The sequence below is a fragment of the Lacerta agilis genome, chromosome 5 (genome assembly GCF_009819535.1).
Source record: "Lacerta agilis isolate rLacAgi1 chromosome 5, rLacAgi1.pri, whole genome shotgun sequence".
In the NCBI taxonomy this organism is placed as follows: domain Eukaryota; kingdom Metazoa; phylum Chordata; class Lepidosauria; order Squamata; family Lacertidae; genus Lacerta; species Lacerta agilis.
Window position 1 is genome coordinate 77,620,750 of NC_046316.1, and position 23,151 is coordinate 77,643,900.

At 43.9% G+C, this 23,151-nt stretch overlaps 1 protein-coding gene across 1 annotated transcript; it reads left to right on the forward strand.

Moving 5' to 3' along the window:
- The first annotated feature begins 6,617 nt into the window (after positions 1 to 6,617).
- On the forward strand, positions 6,618 to 20,878 carry OTOL1 (otolin 1). Its single transcript, XM_033150580.1, has 5 exons — positions 6,618 to 6,660; positions 15,534 to 15,908; positions 17,643 to 17,732; positions 18,670 to 18,741; positions 19,980 to 20,878. Exons 2-5 carry the CDS (start codon positions 15,542 to 15,544, stop codon positions 20,876 to 20,878), a joined length of 1,428 nt encoding a protein of 475 aa, XP_033006471.1. The 5' UTR covers positions 6,618 to 6,660; positions 15,534 to 15,541.
- Positions 20,879 to 23,151: the final 2,273 nt, after the last annotated feature.

A 23,151-nucleotide genomic window follows, 5' to 3' on the forward strand; every position in this document is an offset into this window, starting at 1 on the left:
TACCCAAAATTTCTAATTAGAGAAACTGGAAGATACTTTCCAGTAGCACCTTAGAGACCAACTAAGTTTGTTCTTGGTATGAACTTTCGTGTGCATGCACACTTCTTCAGATGCACTCAGTGTGCATGCACACGAAAGCTCATACCAAGAACAAACTTAGTTGGTCTCTAAGGTGCTACTGGAAAGAAATTTTTATTTTGTTTTGACTATGGCAGACCAACACGGCTACCCACCTGTAACTGGAAGATATTTGACTTCCCAAATGCCATACATAGCTAATCTCGAAATACCAAAACAATGAAGCGCTTTCACTTTGGCACGTTGTCAGGCCCTCCCTTCAGCAATTCAGGAAGGCCATTATAGGAAGATACCATAGAAGGAGAGGAAATGCCCATGTGGCTCTGGGCAGCGGGAAACAATGGAGCATGCCCTTCTTCATTGCCAGTATTATATAGACATTCAAGCCAGGTTTATCCAGCCCATCGTATATAAATTCCCAGAGCGTTCAGAACAACACAACATCTCCCTATTACTACAGGACGGAAGCCCAAAAGTCACGTATTCAGTTGCCAGATTCTGCGCTGCCATGATAGATACTCGTCAAAGGATGGTCTATGCTACAAATCAGTCCTAAAATGAAGGCCCATATTGTTAGATCTGTATCATTGAAGCCCCACCCCATATAGCTGTTTTAACTGGTCTTTTTTCATTCTTCTTATAAGTTTTTATTCACCCATTATTTATGCTTAATCAAATATTCTATGTATATGTTTTAATCTACGGTTGGTTCTTGCTCCCATTTATTTAATAATTATTTGCTTAGATTCATACTGTTATGCTATTTATTTAGATGTTTTGCTTATGCTGGTCTGTGACCGAATAAAGTAAATTCATTCACATAGCCGGGAAGACCCAGGTTCAAATCCTCACTCAAGGATGAAGTACACTAGAAGATTTTAGACCTGTCACCGTCTCAGAATTCACCAATGTGGTGCATATTGGTGCCTTGGTGAGCAAGTGCTGTGGTCACTGATGTAGTTGTTGTTTTCCCATTGATGGGTATGGCTGATGGGGGAGCATGCCTGCACCTTTTTGTGGCCCTGTCTCCTTTCCTCCTCTTTAATATGTGGCAGCCATTTTGTGTCATGCCACACTCCCCATGGCAGCCATTTAGTGACTGGTGTTCAGGGCACTTCCTCAAAATTCTAAATGTGCCCACTGGCCTCAAAACTGTTGGCACCCCCTGTTGCACACACCTGCCTGGGAGTAAACCCTACTGAATGCAATGTGGCTTAAGTCTGAGTAGATATGCATAGGATTGCATTGCAAGGTTGAAGATCCCACACTGTCCTGAATTACTGAACATTTACCCCTTTTCCATTTATATCTTCTTATGAAGCTGCCTTATACAGAGAGTCAGATCATTGGTCCACATAGCTCAGGATTGTCCACAGTGACTCTTAAGTGGTTCTCAAAGGAGTTTTCCCCAGCCCTACCTGGAGATATTTATCTGTCATTGTTCATTTGTGATGGTCGCGGAGGGTGAAAAGTCTCATGCATTATCTCTCCCTTTTTGGTAATTGATTCCTTTCATTAGGAAATAAAATTTTAGTGAAGCGTCATGACTTTGGCCCTTTTTATCAGAACTGTGGTGTCTTTGTCATACCGTTGTGCAAAACGATTTACTTATTTTGTGTTATGTGGATGGTTTGATCTATATAAGTTGATGGCTTTAAAATAATAAACTGGAATTCTGAGCATGGGCTGTTTCAGCCTTTGAATCCTGAGTTTACTTTGCTCTAGACTCACTCAATACGTGCTTCAGTTCTTTGTCATGCAGTGTTATTCCCCAGAGCTGCCATCTTCTTCATGGATCCCACATTACACAGCTCCTCCAATTAGTCAAAAACTGCTGATGTTCTAACAGAGACACCTGGAACGATGACTCCAAAAGCTTCTGATGGGACCCTTGTGTTTCTTGCACTGCTCCTGTAGACCAATTAATTCCTCACTTGGCCTGGAAAGCATAAACTGACCTACTGAAAGATGACCATAGTTTGTAGCTGAGTGGGAGCGTGAGGCCATTCCTAGCTTCCATTTCCTGTTCTCAGCTGACTTTCCCAGAGCTCTTTCTCAGGTCCCTGCTTTTTCAAGTCCCACCACTCTTACCCCCCTTTTCTTAGTCTGCTGTCCCTATCTTCAGTCCCTTGCTGACTCCACACTCTCTGCCCTTCAGGTAGTTAATGCAGTGCCCTCCAGATCATAACATCATAAAATCATAGAGTTGGAAGAGACCCTGAGGACCATCTAGTCCAACCCCCTGCAATGCAGGAATATGCAGCTACCCCTTACGTGGATCACGCCTGCAACCTCAACATTATCTGCACCGCGCTCTAACCAACTGAGCTATCCAGCTGTTTAGGACTAGTTTCCATCATCTCTGGCCATTGGCCATGTTGCCTGGGGCTGATGGTGACATGAATTCTACGCATATTGATCCAGAGCAGATTCCAATGTATAGTCAGCAGAGTAAAAACTTAAACACGTTGCAGGATTCCCGAAAATAGACCAGAGGCAATTAATATTTCATCCAGCAGAGCTTTACTGCTATGAAGGCAAATGAACATAGTGGTCACAAATCCAATGCATTCAGGATCGGCACTGTCCATAAGAAATCCAGTTGCAGCAGACTTAATTTAAACTTACAGTGACTTATAATAAGACTAAAACTTTAACGCTAAGCATACTATATACAGAACACCACACCAGAAGGAAAGAGAGATAGAAAGTAAAAACCAGGCTCCTTCTGGCTTTATTATTATAGTCAGTATGACCTTGCCAGAAAGAGATAACGGAACCAGTTTAAGCCAGCTGCACTCAGCTTCTCTGAAGGAATAACCCAAACATTATGAACCTTCTGTTTGTTTCTAGGCAGAATAGACTCTTACATGTCAGCCAAAAACTTCCAGCTTGGTCCAGTTTCTTTTACACAGAGAAGCTTCCAGAACCCTCTTGAATTAATTAGAATAGGAAAGATCTCTACACATCAGATCAATTGAAGATAAAAGTCCAACCACATCTGGAGGGCTGCACATGGAAGGAATATGATCTGAACTAATTGCTTGCAGATGACTTTTCATATTGGGCCTCCCAAGGACCCCATATTGCCCAAGGACCCCATATTGCCCAGCCTGATGCAAAGGATTGCTTTGATGATTCTTTGTGGTTAATAGGTTTGCCCCCTGCACAGTGTCATAGAATTGTAGAGTTGGGAGGGACCTAAAGGACCATCTAGTCCAAACCCCTGCAATGCAGGAATCATGGTCAAGTGATTTCAATGCTACCTTTTAGTTTGAAAAGGCTCCCAGGATAGGTCACAATGCATAAATCATAATTCTATCAATAAAATAATAAAAAATGAGACAACAAATCCTAATAACATTTTTTTTAATTAAAAAAGCCATGTCCAGTGATTCCTTCAGCAGTCTTTTCAGGCAACTTTCATTAAAATCAAGGGAGCAGAAGCATTTTGAGTATTGCAGGCAAAAGTAAGTCGTTCGAAAAAGGAGAGATGAATGTGATACTGTCCTGAACTTTCTTACTTTAAATGAAAAAAAGGGAGGGGAAAAAAGAAACATATCAGCAGCTTGATCTACTATTTAAAATAGATTGCACTTCATATCTTTCCAGGGCTGGACATAATTATAGACATCCCCTTCTTTTAGATATTCACACCATAAAGTAATTCAGATAAATGGTATTGTTTAGAAAAATGATGCCAGGCAAGGAATGGATGAGGAATGAAATCGAGATGTTGTTCTTAAAAGCGGTGGGTAACTTTGCTGATGCACAAGTAAAATTTAAACTTTTTGATTCCAAGTGTGTGCATCATAATTAAGATGCAATTGATTGAACCCAAGCAAGCAATTTCCTTCCAAATTGCAAGTGCAAATTGCCCTTTCGTAACAACATTGCAGTTTTTGCGTCTGTTATTATATTTCATTTTCTTTCCAATTTTTGGATGCAAAGCTATTAGCAAAAAAAAAAAAAAGGGGGGGGGAAAGATTCACCCCTCTCGTAATGCAGTAGATTTATCACCCTGAACAATAAATGAAAGGCAATATGCACTTTATTGGTTTCATACTGTTTATTGCTACTTACAATAGAGTGTAATTAGAAACATTTTAAACTCTATAGACATTAAAGGGAGATTCTTGCCCATGCATCACCAGCAGTTCATTGTGGCAGGAGCTTAGACTTTGTCCTAAAAGCTTTGTGTCCAGGCTGTGCAAACATTACCTACCAGCTAGGTCCTTCTTTTTCTGAAGCTAGTTTTTTTTTTTGGGGGGGGGGGATGTAACAAAAATGCAGCATTCCACAAGAAACGACAGGATAGATATGGATTGTAGCTAATGCCTTGTGTACAACATTTCCCAAACCAGCGGTGGGAGCATGCTGGATGCAGAGTAGATGGGCACACACAGCCTCAGCTTATGAAAGTCCTAAATGGGAAGTTTTAAAAACAAACACATGATTTAACTGTTAACATATAAAACCCTGAACAGCTCCGGACCAGGTTACCTTAAAGGACCACCTGCCTCTATATAGACCTATAAGATCACCTGGGGAAATTCCACTTGTGATAGCTATAGAATATCACAGGGCAACAACCCCAAAACGGGTATTTCCTGCTATTGACCCTGTACTAGGGAATGTTCTTCCCTCTCCTGTGCACGAAGCAGCAGCAGCCATCAGTTGCTTCAGGTGTCTTGTAGACACTTTGTTTTTGGCCTAGGCTTTCCTCGAGAGCCAGTGTGGTATTGTGGTTAGAGCGTCTGTGGGCTAGAATCTGGAAGATGGGGGTTCAAACCTCACTTGGCCATGAAGCTCACTGGGTGATGTTGGGCCAGTCACTGCCTCTCAACCTAACCTACCTCATAGGGTTGTTGTGGGCATTAAATGAGGATTTATTGACATATTGAGCTCCTTGGACAAAAAGGTCGGATACAAGTGCAATATATAAATCCTCTGACCCATAAGATTGGGCCCTGTTTTTTTATATTAAATCCATATTAATTCCTTGAATCCTTGCTTTTATATTGCTGTTTTACTGGTCTTATGTAATACACCACTTGAAAAAAGTGGCTTATAAATGTTTTAAATAAATACATTTATATTTTGGCTTGCGTGCTGCATCTTTCCCTTTCTTCGTTGAGCATGTCACTCTCACAGCGCCCAGAGTTCTTGTGCACAGGTGAAGATTTGCTTAACCATCAGTTAAGCAGCCCAGCAGACACTCTCGCTGACAGACAGGAGTGAGGTGTTTTGCTCTGAAGAGGCCTGGAATCTGCTTGGCTTTCCACTTCCCCCCATAAATCTTGACCTCAGGAGCTTTGGGTCAGGAGTTTCTAAGTGGGTGCCAATGGAAGGCCACCAATCCCACATATTTCTGACAAGCCACACAGACTATGAGGCCATGCAGTGGCGTAAGAAGCACAGGGGGTGCTGTGCCCCGGGTTCCAGGGGAGGGGGGTGACACTTGGCGGCCCCTCCCGCCACTCCCTGTCACCCGGCACCCTGTCCGTGCTGCTCCACGGCATTCCGTAAAGCAGCATGGACGGGGCAGCCCACAAGCCGCCTCCCGCCTGGTTGTTGTGGGAGCAGCAGCGCTGAGCCGATGGACTACACCCCTGCACATACTGGAGTTGTGGAGTTGACAACCAGTTTTGCTCCCGCATCAGCTGATGAGAGAAAATGGACAAGAGTATATTTCTACCGTTATCCTTATTTGGAAGCTTTCCAGGTGAAATGGAAGGAAAGCAGATAGAATGCAAGTGCCTTAAGCAGGTTAATGCTATCAGTGAGGATGATAAACGTGGGCTGGTCTCAGACCCCTTGAGTGTCCCAATTTACCTGGGACATCACGGATTGGCAGAAGCCACCTGGGCTTCTGTTCCCCATCCCGAATTTCCTGATTTTGCTCCCCTGCGCTGGTTGCGCCAGAGTGAAGGACCCAAAGACGGTGGCAGGAGGGGGCGAGGAACGGGGGGTCAGCGGAGTGGTGGGGATCCCCCAAATTGCCTTCCCAAAATGTTGGGGAATATGCAAGATGACTATAACAGAAGTGACTTTTAAGCATTGCAGTGAAGGTGGACACATTCTACACCACAAAGAACTTTACAAGTTGCTGTCTTGGGTGCTTCAGCTGTCTGTCTGTCTGAGATGTTTATAACAGAGGCTACTTTATAGCATTCTTATGAAGGTAGACACATCATATGCTGTAAATAACTTTATAAACTGACACCCCCCACCCCGCACCGTCTAGTTACTAGCAACTGCTTTCAATGTAGCTATTAGAGGAAAACTCTATTGTCTCTAAAGGTAAGTAGCATGTGCCCAAAGAACAAAGAAGCAGCTGAAAAACTGACTCCTGACCTGCAGTTGGCATTGGATTTGCATTTACTCCAATTTCAGTGTCATGCTGTTGACTTTCTAGAGAAGTCGCCAATCCCCGTTCTTCCCTGTCTACCGCATCCTCTCATTGGCTATGATTAAAGTAATTAAAGAAATAAAATAGATTGCAACCTACCAGGGAATAAGATTGGCTCCTTCGATGCACTATGCAGGGTGAGAAGTCCCGATTAGAGGAATATTCATAAGGTAGGAGATAAATAACAAAACGTTTCACTCTTTTGAAGGAGGGCTTTTTACAACAAACGTTTTGGGCTTCAACTGCTGCTGTCTGTAGAGTTTGAAACCAATTATGTATGAAACAAGGGTGAAAACTTGTTCCTGGAGCAAAGTTCAGGATGGAGGTTCTGAGAGCAAAGGAGAAAGAACTAGAGCAAGCAAACGTTTTCTTAAGGTTTTGCTTTATAGACAACTTCTGAAAACATGAACTATCCAATTTTATTAGAGAGTAATAATAATAATAATAATAATAATAATAATACATATTAAAGCTGAGTTGGGGGAGGAAGAAGAATACAGAACTTAAATTAAGTGTTACTAAATATATTTGGATATTTTGGCAAAAAAAAATTGTTTGTATGGAACGGCCTTCTATGAAATACAGGGTCTTCAAGGCAGCTGATTAGATAGTTTCTTACATCAAATGGTACCCAGATAAATATACAATGAAAAAAGAAATAGAACAGATCCTATCTAGGTATCAATGAACTTGGAACACAGGAAGATGCTTAGTGCCATGTCAGAGTGTTGGTTCGCCTAGGCCAGCGTTGTCTACACTGACTGGCAGCAGCTCTGCAGGAATCTTCAAGCAGGAATCTTCCCCGGTCCCACTTGATATACTTGGATATACCAAGGTGAAGAGAGTGATGGGAAAAGAAGAAAGGGGGGTTAGTAGTCAGCCAGGGCAACTTTGCTCAGTAGGACTTCCAAGTAAGTCTTATGGTCCAATCTTAACTATAGCTACTCAGGGGTAAATCCGAAATGAATTAAATGGGTTTTACTCACCAGAGTAAGCGGGGTTAGGATTGCAGTCTCGGTACAAATAAACTGCAAGTACCTTAAGCTCCATTTATTAAATTGGACTTACGTGTGATGATGTAGTCTACAATCCTGCCATACCTCCAATTTCAACATTCAGCTTTATTCGCATATACAGATGTTTTGTAAAAACTTGCATTCTGATATATTTTAGGTTAACTTCTTTTTTATGGTTGATCTTAGGAGTATTCTTTTTTAATGAAAACGTTTATATTCTAGGTAAACCTCAGAGGGTTTGGGTGATTGTGTGTGTGTGTGTGTGTGTGTGTGTGTGTGTGTGTAAATATAAAATACCATAGGATATTTGACTATACAAAGCTATTCCTGGTGGATGAATTAGTCAGCCCAATTTTATAAAGAAATGATTCACGTAAATTCCTTTTCTGGATTGGGAGATGTGGATGCAGACTGGATATGGATGTACACAAGTGCAGATCAGATCAAACCCCCATATAATCCATCATTCTGTTCCCGCAGTGGCCAACCAGATGTCCATAGGAAGTTGATGAGATGATTAGATGTGCCACTGACATGCACATTTATACAATGGGGCCTTGTTGATACCACAAGGACTAATAAATAATTTTTTTTGGGGGGGGAGTCAATGTCCTATTATAAGCGGAAGAAGGCATTAGGTTTGATCTTGATTTAGTCATATTTATTGAAATCAATGGTGCTTAAGTTGGTAATGAGTAACTGAAGTTCTAATGATTTTGATGAATCTATTCTTACAGAGTCTAGAGCTAACTCTTGAGTGCATTAGCAAATACTCTAGCATGTCTAGGTATATATATATATATATATATATATATATATATATATATATATATATATATATATATATATATATGCCAACATGTGCAGGGGTCCCTCTTCGATGACCCTGCACATGCTGACCTGACCTGTTCCATCCCAACACTTCCTATGATGAGTGGGAAGATCTGATGGCAGCTTCCAAGTGTGTTTTGCTGAGCACGCTTAGAAATCTCTCCAGGATCAGAAACATTGGCAACACAGAGTTCCCAGTCATTGGGAGGCTTCAAAATATGTTAAGTTGAACACACTTAGAAGCCCCCAAGAGATGTTCCTGCATAATGAATAAAAGTAAGAGGTAGGTCAGGGATGGAGACATTGGGAAAAATTAAGATTTATCAACAAGACAACAAAATATAGGTTGTAGCCAAACAGAAACATATGAACATAAATTGTGCAGAAGAACCATACATAAACACTTGACCTATACAATAAATAAAACATAGATAAAAACAGAATCTTAGATTAGAGACTGTGCACGCAACCTTTAGGCTCTGACACGTGTTGGCATTTCCTGTCCAGGCAGGGCCGTCTTTAGCATATGTGCTGCCAGGGTGCAAAGATCTGCCCACTGCCCCCCTTTTTAGGGGGCAAACTCAAAATTGTTGACCTTTTTTTTGGGGGGGGGAAATCACTCACCTGTAACAATGACGCAGCGGAAAAAAACTGCTTTTGTTTGACGCTACGGAGTAACAGACCAAATGGAGGAGGGGGGTGGGGACTTTCGCTCCATTGAATTTCACTGCCGCAGATCGAGTTTACCTATGCAGTAGGTAAACACTTGGCGCCCACCAGAATTCGGCGCCCAGGTGCACCGCACCCTTTGCACCCCCAGGTAAAGACGGCCCTGTGTCCAGGCATAATGTGGAACTTGTGTCACGAGGCAGCTATCTCCACTGGCAAATTTGGGGAGACATTTAAAAAGCGCATAATGCTCTTTAAAAAAAACCCATAACAATTGTTTCCTTAATAAAAAGTCTGAAAATTTCTTCTTGTGTTATATTTGAAATACCCTTTGGTAGTGTGTGAGCAAGATGGAGGGGGAGCAGAAGATCCAAAAACATTTAGGTTCTCCTTGGCACTCGGGTCAGGCCTGACTTTGCAGATATTCTATATGTTTCTCGTCTGCATTTCTGTGCCGTCCCCATAAAAGAAGCAGCTATTCCCAAGCTTTCTCTCTTTTCTTTGATAATCTCGGCATCGCCACTGTTACCACCCTTCTCTTCTGTTTGCAGGGTGTAGCATTTGATAGCTATGGGCCTTTCCAAACTTTCCTCCCTGAGCGTTTAAGGTGATGTTCTGCTTTAGCAAACCTCACAGGCCATTACGTTGCTAATTGTTCGAGTTACGGAGGTTCATACAATGGGACGGATTGTCCTCAGCTGCTCGGAGCAGAACATACCAGGGCTTCTCCTGAAAAGGGAAGTGACCACATAACCTTCTTCCCTCAACCTGTTGCCAACATCATGAAAAACAGCCCTTCTGTTGTTTGGCTCTTGGCTGACTCTGAAGCTGGGGCTTTGCAGATGTGTGCCTTATTATCAGCTTGCTGGCACAAAGCCCTCTCGCCGCATTGGAGACAAAGTGCTCCATGAAGTAAGCAGGCCGGACTTCTGTGCGCACATGATGACAGCAAATCCCATTTGGACAAGGTCTGAAAGAACCTTCAGGAAGAAATAGTCTGGATAATCTTCTCCTGATTTTGTTCTTTTAAACCCCCCTGAATTTGGTTACTTGTACAATTGAGTTAATAATAAAAAGTACATTTCTACAGCTTCATATTAACATACGGTCACATACACTATTCTGGTAGGAAGGTCCACATGAGGCTAGGCTTGGGAGTACCGTAAGTACTCAAACTCAGGATAGTTTATAATCCCACTTCCCCCCAATCCTGAATAATAATAATAATAATAATAATAATAATAATAATAATACCTACATGGAGAGAGGGAGTTAACTTACATGATGGGCCATGTAAGGGTCAAGTTCACAGAAATTTAGTATGAACACCAGAAATTAAATGACCCACATATTTTTTGGCTTCATAAGAAAAAAGGATGCTTACGATACAGGTGACCCAGGGGGTACCAGAAGGTGTAATGCAAGCAAAATAGTTTATGCTACGGTTAACAATTTAAAAACTAGTGTGGAGCTTGTTTCTCAAAAATTCAAATGAATTTTGTATCATGACAATATCAATACAAAAAAGTCCCCCTGTCACGTTTCTTGGGCTTGTGAGACCTTATCTACAGGTCCTAGAATCTCAATAACTTTCTTCATGAACACTGAAGGAAAACAAAATTCAAGATTTTTCCACAACAGCAAGTATCCCTGAATTTTTCAGAGGATCCCATTATTAATTTTCTCCTGTTCTTAAAACAAGCTGTCATTGTTTAAATAGTGGTTGTCATTTTCTGTTATGTCACAAAATTTCAACCCCCCTGCAATCCTTGGGTGTGTGTGAATTACAGTATATTTTTTATAGATAGGAAATCGGTGGAACAATGTGCTGGGTTCTTTTTTAGGCTTCTCAACACCCTTCCTGAACCAAAGATGTCCATAATAAGTAGTTTATGTGAATTTTTTATGAAAATGGAGAATCAGATATGGTCCAAAGATGACTGCACCTTCTTAATGCTCTGAGTAAAAAGTGCCTAATTTTGCTTCCATTTATTCCTTCCTATTAAAACCTTTCAACGTGTGTAATTATGCTTGACTTGATCATCATTATGGAATTATCTCTGATAGGGATTCAGCTGTGCCGTCCTTTGAATGATCTACTCTGAATGTTCTTCGGCTGCTCAGAATGTTCTTGCTCACTCAACCTTATGCACCAGATGTTTTTTTTCAAGTTTTATTAAAGTTGGTATTAGTAATGTCGCAGTGGAGAAAAGTTAATTGAGCTGGATACTGGTCGTGTTCTTTCTGTCCTCTTGTAAAAAGTCTCCTGGAATTCTGAACTGACAGACTTCTAACAGAGGCGACTGTCTTCCTGAAATATTAAAAGAGCGTTGGAGTAGTCAATATTGTATAGGCGGGTGTGTATTGCTGCAAGGATGGGATCTCACGCTCGGTCTCCTTCATAAAATCCATGGGTTTCTTGATACATTTCCGATTTGAAATTTCCACAGCTGCAGGCTGGATGTAAAACAGCACAACAAGGTGGTCTGTTGTTGGCAAGAGATCCAAAGACCTGAGGAATTCTCAGGTGACAGATTCTGGAGTACCATGGAGAAAGTTGCAACCTGTGTGTGAACTGTGGAGTGGGATCACACCTCTAGGCTCCTCACCGGAAAGATGACTGCTTTTTCTCCAAACACAACTCCCCTCTTCTCCTCCATGTGATACTTCTACCCCCTCAGGATAACAACAACATCAACATCAACATCAACAATAACAATAACAATAACAATAATTTATTATTTATACCCTGCCCATCTGGCTAGGTTTCCCCAGCCACTCTGGGCAGCTCCCAAAAGAATATTAAAAACACAATAAAACATCAAACACTAAAAACTTCCCTAAACAGGGGTGCCTTCAGATGTCTTCTAAAAGTCAGATACAGTAGTTGTTTATTTCCTTGACTTCTGATGGGAGGGCGTTCAACAGGTTGGGTGCCACTACTGAGAAGGCCCCCTGCCTTAAACATATGAATGGAATTCACTGGTTCTTGGCATAAATGAATCAGCCATACAATATGAAATAGATAGCAGGCATTAAAGGCTTCTTCACAAAGTTTTTTTTTAAAGGAGAATAGCTAAAAATGTAGCTATTTGAATAGGACGAAGAGGTACTTATACCAAACAAGTATAATCACACCTTCCTCAGAAGACCCACCCCAAAGAGGATCTTTGAGGCTTGTTGAGGCTGCTCTGCTGAGGCATGGAGAGAGGTTTCTGTGCCTCAGCTGAGCAGCTTAACAAGCCCCACCCCCCGCCTCCCTAGCTCCTGTGAGTCAGAGTAGCATGGGGGCTTGATCAGCTGAGGCACGGTTTCCCCATACACCAGCTATAAGCTTTGAGGTTGAAGAGCTTCAGCAAAGTCGAGCTGCACGTCCAGCTTGTGAAGAGACCTTCTCTGGAGCTTTTAGAGGATGTCCCCATTAGGCTCTGGAGAGGTTCTCCTCATGAGCCGGAGGTGCAGTGGGGCTTTGTTGAGGCTGGTCAGCTCTCTACCCACGTGTCCGGTGCCCAGCTGTGGGGTGCTAGGACACCATTCCGGAGCGTTCCGGCTGAAAAAAAGCCAGAGAGATGGAATTGATTGTTTCTCCCTGTTGAGTATGCACTGGAGAGCCACTTTATGTTACATTTTGTAGGTGTATGCTTCACATGCTTCAAGTATACACTTAAAAATAGAAGGCCTGAGATGCACGCACATTTCCAAAAAATATGTGCCACTTATGAGGAAACCATCATTGGCTGTAGCCCCAGACAATGCCATAGCCACAGGGAGGGCAGTGGGGGGCCTGCCCCACTCAGGGATATTCCAGGATCCTTTCCTGAACTCTCAGTTTTCATTAGAAAAACAAGATGCTAGTCCAGTCTTCTCTAAACCGGTGTTATTGCCTTCCCCTTTAGACTGTCTCAGAACAAAATGTCTAACTAAACACTAGAGATGGAAAGATCTGTCCTTTTCTTTTATATATATATCATTTTTTTATTGGTTTTATAAAGATACATTGTTAAAATCCATCACATTATCGTTTATCTTTTAGCATTTTGGCTTTTTCAAGCCATGACTTCCCTCAATCCCTTCACATGATTTCCTAATATCTATTACTTATATTTATACTTCTTAAATCTATAATTGCTATAAATCATCACATTCAACTTAATCACTATACTTTCATATCTGCAACAATATTTCTTCATTAATCTACAAAGCTTCTTGTAATCCTGCCAACATGTTTAACTGAAAACAATTGTCTTTTAGATAATCAGTAAATTTTCAGTTCCCTCTGTTTCTCATTTTCCCAATCTCAAATTAAGTTCACCACATTTCTGCATCAACTTTTGTAAGCACTGGTTGGAGAATTGCATTGTAGAATTTGCAGGTGTCTACAGATGGCTGGAGTTTCAGTTCAGCTTGATCAATTTGTCTTTAACTGGGATCTGAATCCTCCCCCATTGAAGGCTTTCTGTGTAATTATGAACTTCATGTGACTTCTGACTATGTGGGGAGCCTATGCACCTACCAGTATATGCACATAAGTGTTCCTTTTCAGGCTGGCACAGCAATCGGACCCAATGGTGCCTTGCAAGAGCAGTCAGACCAACTCATGATCCAATATATGCAAGGCTGGTTCAGTCTCTACTCCTCTCTCCCTCAGTAATACATCGTTTCAGGGCCTTCTGACTGTCACAAGTGGGGTATCTCACCACAACACACCTACCTCTCCACCCACCCTTACATTTGGAGGGTGGAAGGGGAAGCTCCTTACAAGGAAAGTAATACTGGAGAGCCAGTGTGGTGTAGTGGTTAAGAGTGGTAGACTCGTAATCTGGGGAACCGGGTTCGTGTCTCCACTCCTCCACATGCAGCTGCTGGGTGACCTTGGGCTAGTCACACTTCTTTAAAGTCTCTCAGCCCCACTCACCTCACAGAGTGTTTGTTGTGGGGGAGGAAGGGGAAGGAGAATGTTAGGCTGGTTTGAGACTCCTTCGGGTAGTGAAAAGCAGGATATCAAATCCAAACTCTTCTTCTTCTCTTCTACTTGCTTCACTCCATTGGCCGTGGCCAGGGGAAGGAAGACTCAGACACCAGAGCTGGGCAGAGGGAAACTTGTACACAATCCAATACTCTCCAGTCCAGCAGAAGCTGGAGTTTTGGATTGTTCTGCCCATCTTGTTTATAGGTCAAATGGAAAAAAATATGGTAAAGCCCTGACCTAAGAGATACAACTGACCACAGAGATTGGGCTGTTCTGATAAAAGGATGTAGTTAAGGAGAACATAACTGGGGCTCTGTAATGAAAATAATGCTGAAACCGGCACCACTCCTGAAGCCAACAGTCCTGCGCATTTGATAGTTTGTACTCATGCGATTAATTAGTTCTTGGAAGAGTTTTCTTATCTTGTGTAGGAAAGAGCAGAGCCTGGGTAACTGAGTGTAGTGTGAAAAAATTTTTTTTTTTAATGGTCCCCAGGCAGCCGCTCTGGTGTGGGCCAATGTTATTAGAGATAAAGAAAGGCTGTGCATAAGGAAGCATATAGGGTAAAAACACACACGTTTAATTAGTTGAGATAGACCTACAGTGCTTTAAGAGTCAGGCCTTGCTATCTTTTGGTGCAAGGTGGTGAACCTAGAGGCAACATTAACTGTGCACTAGCTTGCTATTTCAGCAAAATACAAGGTAGAAGCCCTTGCTATTTCAGCAAAATACATTAGCTTTTGAAGATCTAAATGACATAGGCCCCAAATATTTGAGAGTCTGTCGCCCAAATCCCTCTGGATCCTCCTAGATGTTAAGGTCAGCAGAACTTTCCTCCTCTTGGTGCTTCTATCTTCCTCAGAAATGGGGGTGGCGGTGGCCAAGGAGAGGGCATTATCTGTGATAGCTCCTAAATTGTGGAATTGCTTTCTTGGAAAGATGGTTCTGGCTTCTTTGCTATGCAGCTTTCAGCAGATGCTGAAGACACAAGCAGGGGCGTACCAAGCCGCTCCGTCACCCAGGGCGGCAAACCCGGGGACCCAGCGGTGGCGCGCACCGTGCATTGTGTATCAGATGCAGTGCGTGTGCGCAGTGCATACAATGCACTGCGCATGCGTGCTGTGCCATAGCGGTGGTGCTGGGTGAGCCCCGAACAGGCCGTGGGGCGGAGCGGCCTCGCCCCGCAGCCTGCTCACAGGCCACCAAGCAGGTTTGCGAGCTGCCTACGGGGCGAGGCCGCTCCGCCCCGCGGCACGTCCGGGGCCCACTGGCGGGGCGGGGCTGGCCCAAGTGTCACCCTCTCCCCTGGAACCCGGGGTGGACTGCCCCCTATGCCCCCCTCACTCCACCCCTGGACACAAGCCTCTGGCACCTGTGACATGTCTTTCCAGGACCCATCCTACTCCTGCGACTGTAATCTGTTGTAACTGCGTTTAATTCCGAATTGTTGTAACCATCCCTGCTGGTGAAGGGTAGGAAATTTATTTTTTTACCAGTAGTGGTAGAAATAGTAGGAATACTCTGAAGGTGTGACTGTTGCATCAATCTTTTCCAGCAGCTGCAGAAATGGGGAGCATGCACTGGTGGTGTGCTGTCTTGGCAGTGGTAATCACTGCTGCTAAACTGAGCACAGAGGGCAAAAGTACCCCATCGCCCAAGTTCACGAAGATAAAAGTGGCTGGCATGGAAGACGGTGATGGCCTTGGTGCACCCGATGCTTCACCCACCGAAGGCAACCATTTCACTGAACCAGCAGAGACAAGTGACTCCACCATGGAGCTGTCCACTCCAAACTACGCCTTCCGAACAGCCACCACTCTCTTCCCTTTTGAAAACTTCACCCTCGACTCATCCGACTTCTTCTTTAACTGCTGCGATTGCTGTGCTGCCACCCCAGGGGAGAAAGGCGAACCTGGAGAGCGAGGATTGCCAGGTATGGGAAGGCAAATGCACGACTGAGTGATTTACAATGGCCTTTTGTCATTCACATTTCCAGACTGAAATAAGCAGGATGTGTGTGTGTGTGTGTGTGTGTGTGTGTGTGTGAGAGAGAGAGAGAGAGAGAGAGAGAGAGAGAGAGAGAAATAAATGCAAACATTTTAATTAATCACAAGTCAAGCACTGGGGAAGAGAGATGCGGTGCTAGAATAGAAGGTAAAGCTAGAATATATGAAAATATGGATTTTAAAAAGGCAACACATGATCTGTTTGTCTCAAGCATCTGGTGGAAGTATACTGCTGCTGAAACAATTCTTAAATTATCTGGGGCCTGGTGAGTAAAAAGAGCAGCTTGCTGAAATCCATAAGCCCTGCTCCTCAGTTTTGACCAAATCACCCCTGTAACTTTCTGGGAGAGCAGTCCAAACCCACTTGGGGGTGGTGGTTTGGATTGGGTAGAGTTGCCCTTCGTTCCAGCTCTGCTGTCCTCCATTGGCCACCTGCAGTCACTGGAGCAGAGTGTCAGCAGCCAGCCAGCCGGCAATAAATCACATGGAATAAGTGAAGTTAACTCTTTATAGAAGAAGCAAGGTCCGCTCAGGAGTGCCAGGTCTAATGGGCACAGCAACTCTTCTCAGTTGATCTTGCCCCTATGAGGCAGCTGTGGAGACTGAAAGTCCCCGCCTTCCCGCAGCTGCCTAAGTCTCCTCCTTTCCCAGGTTTTCCCAAGCAATCTGAGGGAGGAGGAGAGCTTGTCTCAGCAGGAGGGGGAGATACCCTGGCTTCTTCACCAACCTGACTCATCTTTGCCTCTTAGCCTCCTTCCTCTCCTGCTTCAGCTTCTGGACTTCTCTCTGTCAGAGGTTCTTCCTGCTCACTGAACCCTGTTAGCTCTTCAGCTTCCAAAACCTCCTCCTCCCAGTCCTCTCCCTCTTCTCCCTCTGAACACCGCCAATCCCTGGGCTCTGAGCCTTCTTCCCTTGGGGGTTCCCTAGCTGGTGCCTTCCACCATTCCTCTGCATCTGGCCAGTCCATGACACAGAGCTACTCCTTTTGCCCACTGCATGTGGGCATTCTGGGGCATGGAGGTGGGTGGTGAGCCAACTTGGGATCTATTGGATCCTGAACCAATCTGGCTGCCATCACATGATGGCAGGAGGCCTGATCCAGGCCTGATCACTGCACCAGCTCCAGGCCAGTGGATATGCTTGCCCTCCCTTTCACCCTGGCTGCTGTGTGTGGCAGGGCTAAAGATGCAGCAGAGTTAAGTTGTCTCCCTAAAACAGTACTTAAGTAACTAAGGTGACTAGCGCAAAAGGCCCCTTCTTCATGCCCCTCTGTAACTTTTGAGCATTCCTGTATTTAGCTTCCATGGCTAATGACCTATGCATCTCTTTTAGGATTTCAAAAGTCTGCTAGTTTGATAACAACAACATCAATGAGTAATCTTAATTCTTATTTAGTGTCTGTGAAACTAGATGCACTGTAAAGGAGAATATATCAATGCCTGGTTGGCAAACTTGTGTGGTCATGCAACTCGCTTCCAGGGGGACAGGCCTGTTGCTCTGTTGCAGCAAAAGCAACACAACATCTTGTGGAACTTTCGAGAACAACAGCAATCTGTCACGGCGTAAGCCTCACGAGATATTGAAGTGGTTAGCCCTCAAGATGCTACAAGAGTTTTTGTTTTGCTTGCAGCAGATTTTTCAAATGTCCACTCTGTAAATAGGTCTGAAAGGAGAGGCGGGAGAAAAAGGACTTCAGGGTCTACCAGGAAGTCCTGGACTACAAGGTGCGAGAGGATTCAAAGGAGACAAAGGTATGGACACTGGTCAAGTGAACTGTTCGAAAAATGAATGGGGATTAGTTTTGCACAGTAATGTCTTCAGAGTGCAAAATGAAGGAAACCACAATTTCTTTCACATTTTCAGACTTGATCCTCTTTTTTCCAGCTTCTGACCTCCAATAGGGTTAGCATCATCAGCATCATCATCATCTTGTCCTTCACCCTCAGGTTCCAGAGTGGGTTACAACCCACAATGTTAAAAAGAGAGAGTCTAAAACAACTTACAATCACAAACAGTGGCATAACATGGGGGAGGTGGGGCTCCAAAGGGTCAGATGCCTTGGGTGCAAAACTATTAGGGGTGTAAAATTTCAATAGAAGAAAAAAATAGCATACCTTCTCCCTCAGCCTGTGCCTCTCTCAAGAGGCAGGGAATGCTCTTCGTTGTGCACCCTGCTGCTGTTGCTGGCAGTAGCAGTGGTTTCGTGGGCTCCTTGACCCCAGATCTTTAGATGAGGCTGAGGCAGCCTACTGAGGAGGTGGCGGCAGGTGTGCTTGAGTGAGACGAGGCCAGCCAGCCAAGCAATTAACCAGCCAGCCAGCCAACCAACCAACCAAGGTTGGATGGCCAAGTGTCAGGGATTTGACTAGCTGTGATTCCTGCATTGCTGGGGGTTGGACCAGATGATCCTTGGATCAAACTCTACCATTCTATGATTCCAGCAGAATTTATTCTATTTGTTTGACCGTCTTTGTATCAGGAAACCTTCTTTCACAGGCCACAATTACCCGAGGAACAATTGAATTCGTGGAATGCAACCTAAAATGTTTATTTGCAATTACTATGTTTATTTGGAACGAGACCTGCCCTCATTGTAAGTCAAAGGCAAGAGATGAAATGTGATGTATAAGTCAGTTGACATTGCAAAGAACACCTATAACAGAACATACTTTTGTAAAAATGCCACAGGAGATAAAGGAGAACATGGAGCCCAAGGAGCAAATGGAATCCCGGGATTTCCAGGCAAGACAGGAGAACAAGGTATGCCACAATAAATTTGATGAGAGTTAGGAAGATGGGGCTGTTCATAAAGCACAACATTTTTACACTCTCTTTGAACCCAATCTCTTCCATTGGTCACCATATGCCCAGCTGTCACATGTCAATGCTCAGCACAGATTGTATACTGCTTATAGTGGATCAGTGCCGAGTTCTGGGGTGGGAGGTGGATGAATGAGTGAGGCCTGGTGACAAGGGAAAAAGAGGCCCAGAAAATCACAAAACCATGTGAAAAGTGGGCAGATGGAAAGAAACATAAAAATAGAGTCATGGCAAACAAAGCCAATCTGGATTTACATGTGGCCAAAATGGAGGCAGTAGCTCATACTTCAGTAGTATGAGCTAGAACTTGCTAGAACTTGGAGAAGAAGCAGGAAGGAAGCAAAGTCTGAAAAGAATTGGTCTTCTTCACCAACAAGCGGCTGCTAGAAGAGAAGGAATCAGTGACGAGTAAGAACAGGTTGCCTTTCACTTTATTGCCCCCCCCCCCCGATTCAGGTAGTGAATTGCAAGTGACGCTGTTTACTCCAAACACATACTAGATCATTTTGCTAGAGAAGCAACCCACAGCCCTCCCTCCATGCCTCCTTGGTGTCAAATTATGCTAACTTCACCCTCGAAACCTGTCGCCAACAGGTTTTCCACACTTATCAGCCTATCACCCATTCCCACCACCCTTCTGAGTAATACCCCTCCCCACTCCCCCACTATATTTAAGGATCTGGTGACTTCTGTTTCAGTGTATCTGAAGAAGTGTGCATGCACACGAAAGCTCATACCAGGAACAAACTCAGTTGGTCTCTAAGGTGCTACTAGAAAGAATTTTCGATTTTGTTTTGACTGCTGATAAGTGTTGGAAAGCTTCCATATACCAAGTCAGCTCACTATCATCTAGCTCACTATTGTCCACAGTGAGTGACAGTGGCTCTCCAGGGTGGTAGTAGATAGACGACATTCCTAGGCCTACCTGGAGATGCCAGGGATTGAATCTGGGACCTCCTGCATGCAAATAAGATGCTCTGCCACTGAGCTATGGGCCCTTGCTATTCGCAGAGCGTTCCCATTGGCTCCTCAGCATTTCTTTAGGCTAACCAGCCGTGCTGAGCAGGGAGGAGGCCTGCAGGAAATTAGCCTGCAGGTTAATTCGTGAACTAGGCTGCAATGTCCCTTGTGGTTTACTTGACCCCGTGACCCTATATTTGTGTCTTTACTATTTCTAGGTGAAATGGGATTCAAAGGAGACAAAGGAAACTATGGCCTGCCCGGCGCCAAGGGGCAAAAGGGCAACAAGGGTGAAACGTGTGAGAACGGCACCAAAGGAGAGAAGGGAGACAAAGGGGAGCTGGGATTGCCAGGGGTCGATGGGGAAAATGGGGAGAAGGGAGAAAAGGGGGAGCTTGGGGAAAAGGGCTACTATGGAGATCCTGGCGATAAGGGTGATAGGGGAGAACGGGGGGAGATTGGGCCCAAAGGAGACAAAGGTGTCAAAGGAGACATGGGGGTCGAGGGGATCCATGGGATGGATGGGCAGAAGGGAGAAAAAGGCGACCAAGGTTTTAGGGGGGACAAAGGTGACCCAGGGCCAATTGGGATAATGGGACCCCCTGGGGTGAAAGGAGCGTCTGGCTTCAAAGGAATCAGGGGACCACCTGGGAAGAAAGGTGCCAAAGGTCCTAAGGGGTCAAAGGGCGAGATCTCAAGCCCCCCCAGATCAGCTTTCAGTGTTGGCCTGTCCAAGCCTTTCCCGCCTCCCAACATGCCCATAAAGTTTGACAAGATTCTGTACAATGACCAGGAAGATTACAACCCCTCGACGGGGAAATTTAATTGCACCATCGCCGGGGCTTATGTCTTCTCCTACCACATGACCATCCGAGGGCGGCCTGCCCGCATCAGCATTGTGTGCCAGAACAAGAAGATGGTCAGGTCTCGGGAGACCTTGTATGGGCAAGAGATAGACCAGGCTTCCTTCCTAACCATTCTGAAATTAAACATAGGGGATCAAGTTTGGCTGGAGGTCACGCGAGACTGGAACGGGGTTTATGTTAGTGCTGAAGATGACAGCATATTTTCTGGTTTCCTCTTATATGCTGATGAAATGCTTGACACCTTACTATAAGTATGGCGTCTGGATTTGAATGCATCACCAATAATTCCCCCCCCTTTCTCTTGTTTATTTTAAAGAAGCATATTTTGTAATCCATATCATAGTCCGCAATCCATATATTTATGTTTATTAATTGTATTGCACTAAAGCACACAGCCTCTATTTCAGAGTAAATTTTTATTGTTGCATAATAAAATGTAATAAAAGTTTTATTTTTGGCAGTGGTCTGGTTTAGCTAGTACCCCTGATGTTCTCCAGATGTTTTGGCCTGCAGTTCCCTTAAACCAGGCAAGTCCAAAGTCTGTTTTGGGGGCCTAATCCGGCCCACCAGTTGATTCAATCCGTCCCGTCCCCCCATGGCAGTATATGTCCTGGGGTAAAATCCTAAAAAAAAGCTCAGCAACTTCAATCCTAAAGAAAGCTCAACAACTTGGGTTGGCCCTCATGCATGATCACTTCATCAAATCTGGCCCTCTTTGAAAAAAGTTTGGGCACAGCCAACAGTTAGGGACAACAGGAGTTGTGGTCCAACAACATCCAGAAAACACCAGGTTGTGGGAAGTTGTGCTGGATAAAACCTCCAAAAGGAATTCATGTTTTAATTTTTAGCTAATGAAAATTATTCTGTGATCTCAGCTTAGTTTTAGATTAATTCAGACATGGCCAAGCTCTGCATTCCTTCTGCAGTCGTGACCTTCCTTGGACTGGGCATTGCTATTGTAGAATCTGAAAAAGGCTTGCAGGATTTTACCTAAAGGTATCTGCATCGAATAGCTAAAAATATCTTGTGCTCATTTCTTCCAGTCACATTAATCGTTTTAAGAAAGTTTGTTTATCAATCCAGTATCATCAAGTGCAATGAAAGTTTGATGTAGAAATTGTATCATATAATCAATGTATTAAAATAAGTCTATTCGCTCATCAAATTGCTTTTGTACTTAAGTAAATTGCATTCCTTGGAGTGTTCTATAATAAAGTAATATGACTGTTTGATTGCAAGTGTTTCTTCTGCATAATATATAGATGTGAAACGAAATGGGGCACAAATTGTGGTAATCAAGTGGTGAGAAAGCACATGAAGAATGCAAATGTGTGAACCAATCCTCCATATGGTTTGGGAGGCATGAACAGTCATTTTCCTCACAGAAGATGCATTATGGCAAAGTTTGGCAATGGCTAACCAGTGGCATTGGCCGTGTTCACATATAAGACTAAGTGATGGCTTGTCTAGCTTAAGTGCATCTTGTTTGACTGTCCAAACTTGCAGTGCGATTTGAAGCCATGGTTTGTTGTTGGCCTATAAATCATGGCTTAACTGTGGTTTGCCATTACATCAGAACCCAGCTTCCTGGCTTAACTTTGGCTTGTTTTAATGCGCCTCCGTAATTGCTTGCTAAGCTACAGAGGTGTGAGGCAGGAGCAGCTCTCCAGATGTAGCCCTCTCTCTTTCTTCTGCCTGCCACCAGCCAACTCCCCCTCCGTCAAATCCTCCACAATAAGCAAAGTATGAAAGCAATGCTTCTGCTGTTTTGCTAACATTTATGCAGCACTGCATGCTGAAAACACAAGGTAAAGATTACCTCAAGTTCATCATCTGCTCAGTGTAAAACAAGTAACTCTTACAGGGAACAAAAAGGTACTTTTTCCTTCCAAGCCTAGATCCTCTGCTATTGGACTACCAAACAATATTTCTTGAGCCCTTGTCTGAAAACCTCCTCCTGCCTCTCTTTAGCTTCATAACATCTCATTAAGCCACACTTGTGTCTTTTGCTCTGTTATTTACCCTCACCCTGGCACTGGGAAGCAGACTACTGTGCCTGCCTCACAAGGTCTTTCCAAACCGCCTCCCAAAATATATCAAATGGAGGCAGTGCTGTTCTTTCTGCTCACAGCGGGGGCTGAGATGACACAGAGGACTGAACGAAAAGGCTCCACCCGTGTTATTAGCCCTCTTTCCAGGAGCATCACGTTTGGGGGCTAATATAGTTTTGTTTTCAGACAAGTGTTCCTGGTAGCTTGAAACTACGCTGGAAACATGGCGATTTACCCAGATGGAGATTGCAACTGCCACAGTCGCCTTAATAAGCTGCTTGATGTAATCATCTAACAGCAGTGTGCTCTCCTTGTAGGATGTGCCATTTGTCACTGTCATTAACCTGTGGGAAGCAGGGGGTGAAAGTGGTTGTACACTGATAGCAAAAGAAGGAAAGTTAATGATTTTGCCTAGCTGGTTTGCAGAAAGATTTCTCTGTGTGAGATCTATCATCTATCTATATCTATATCTA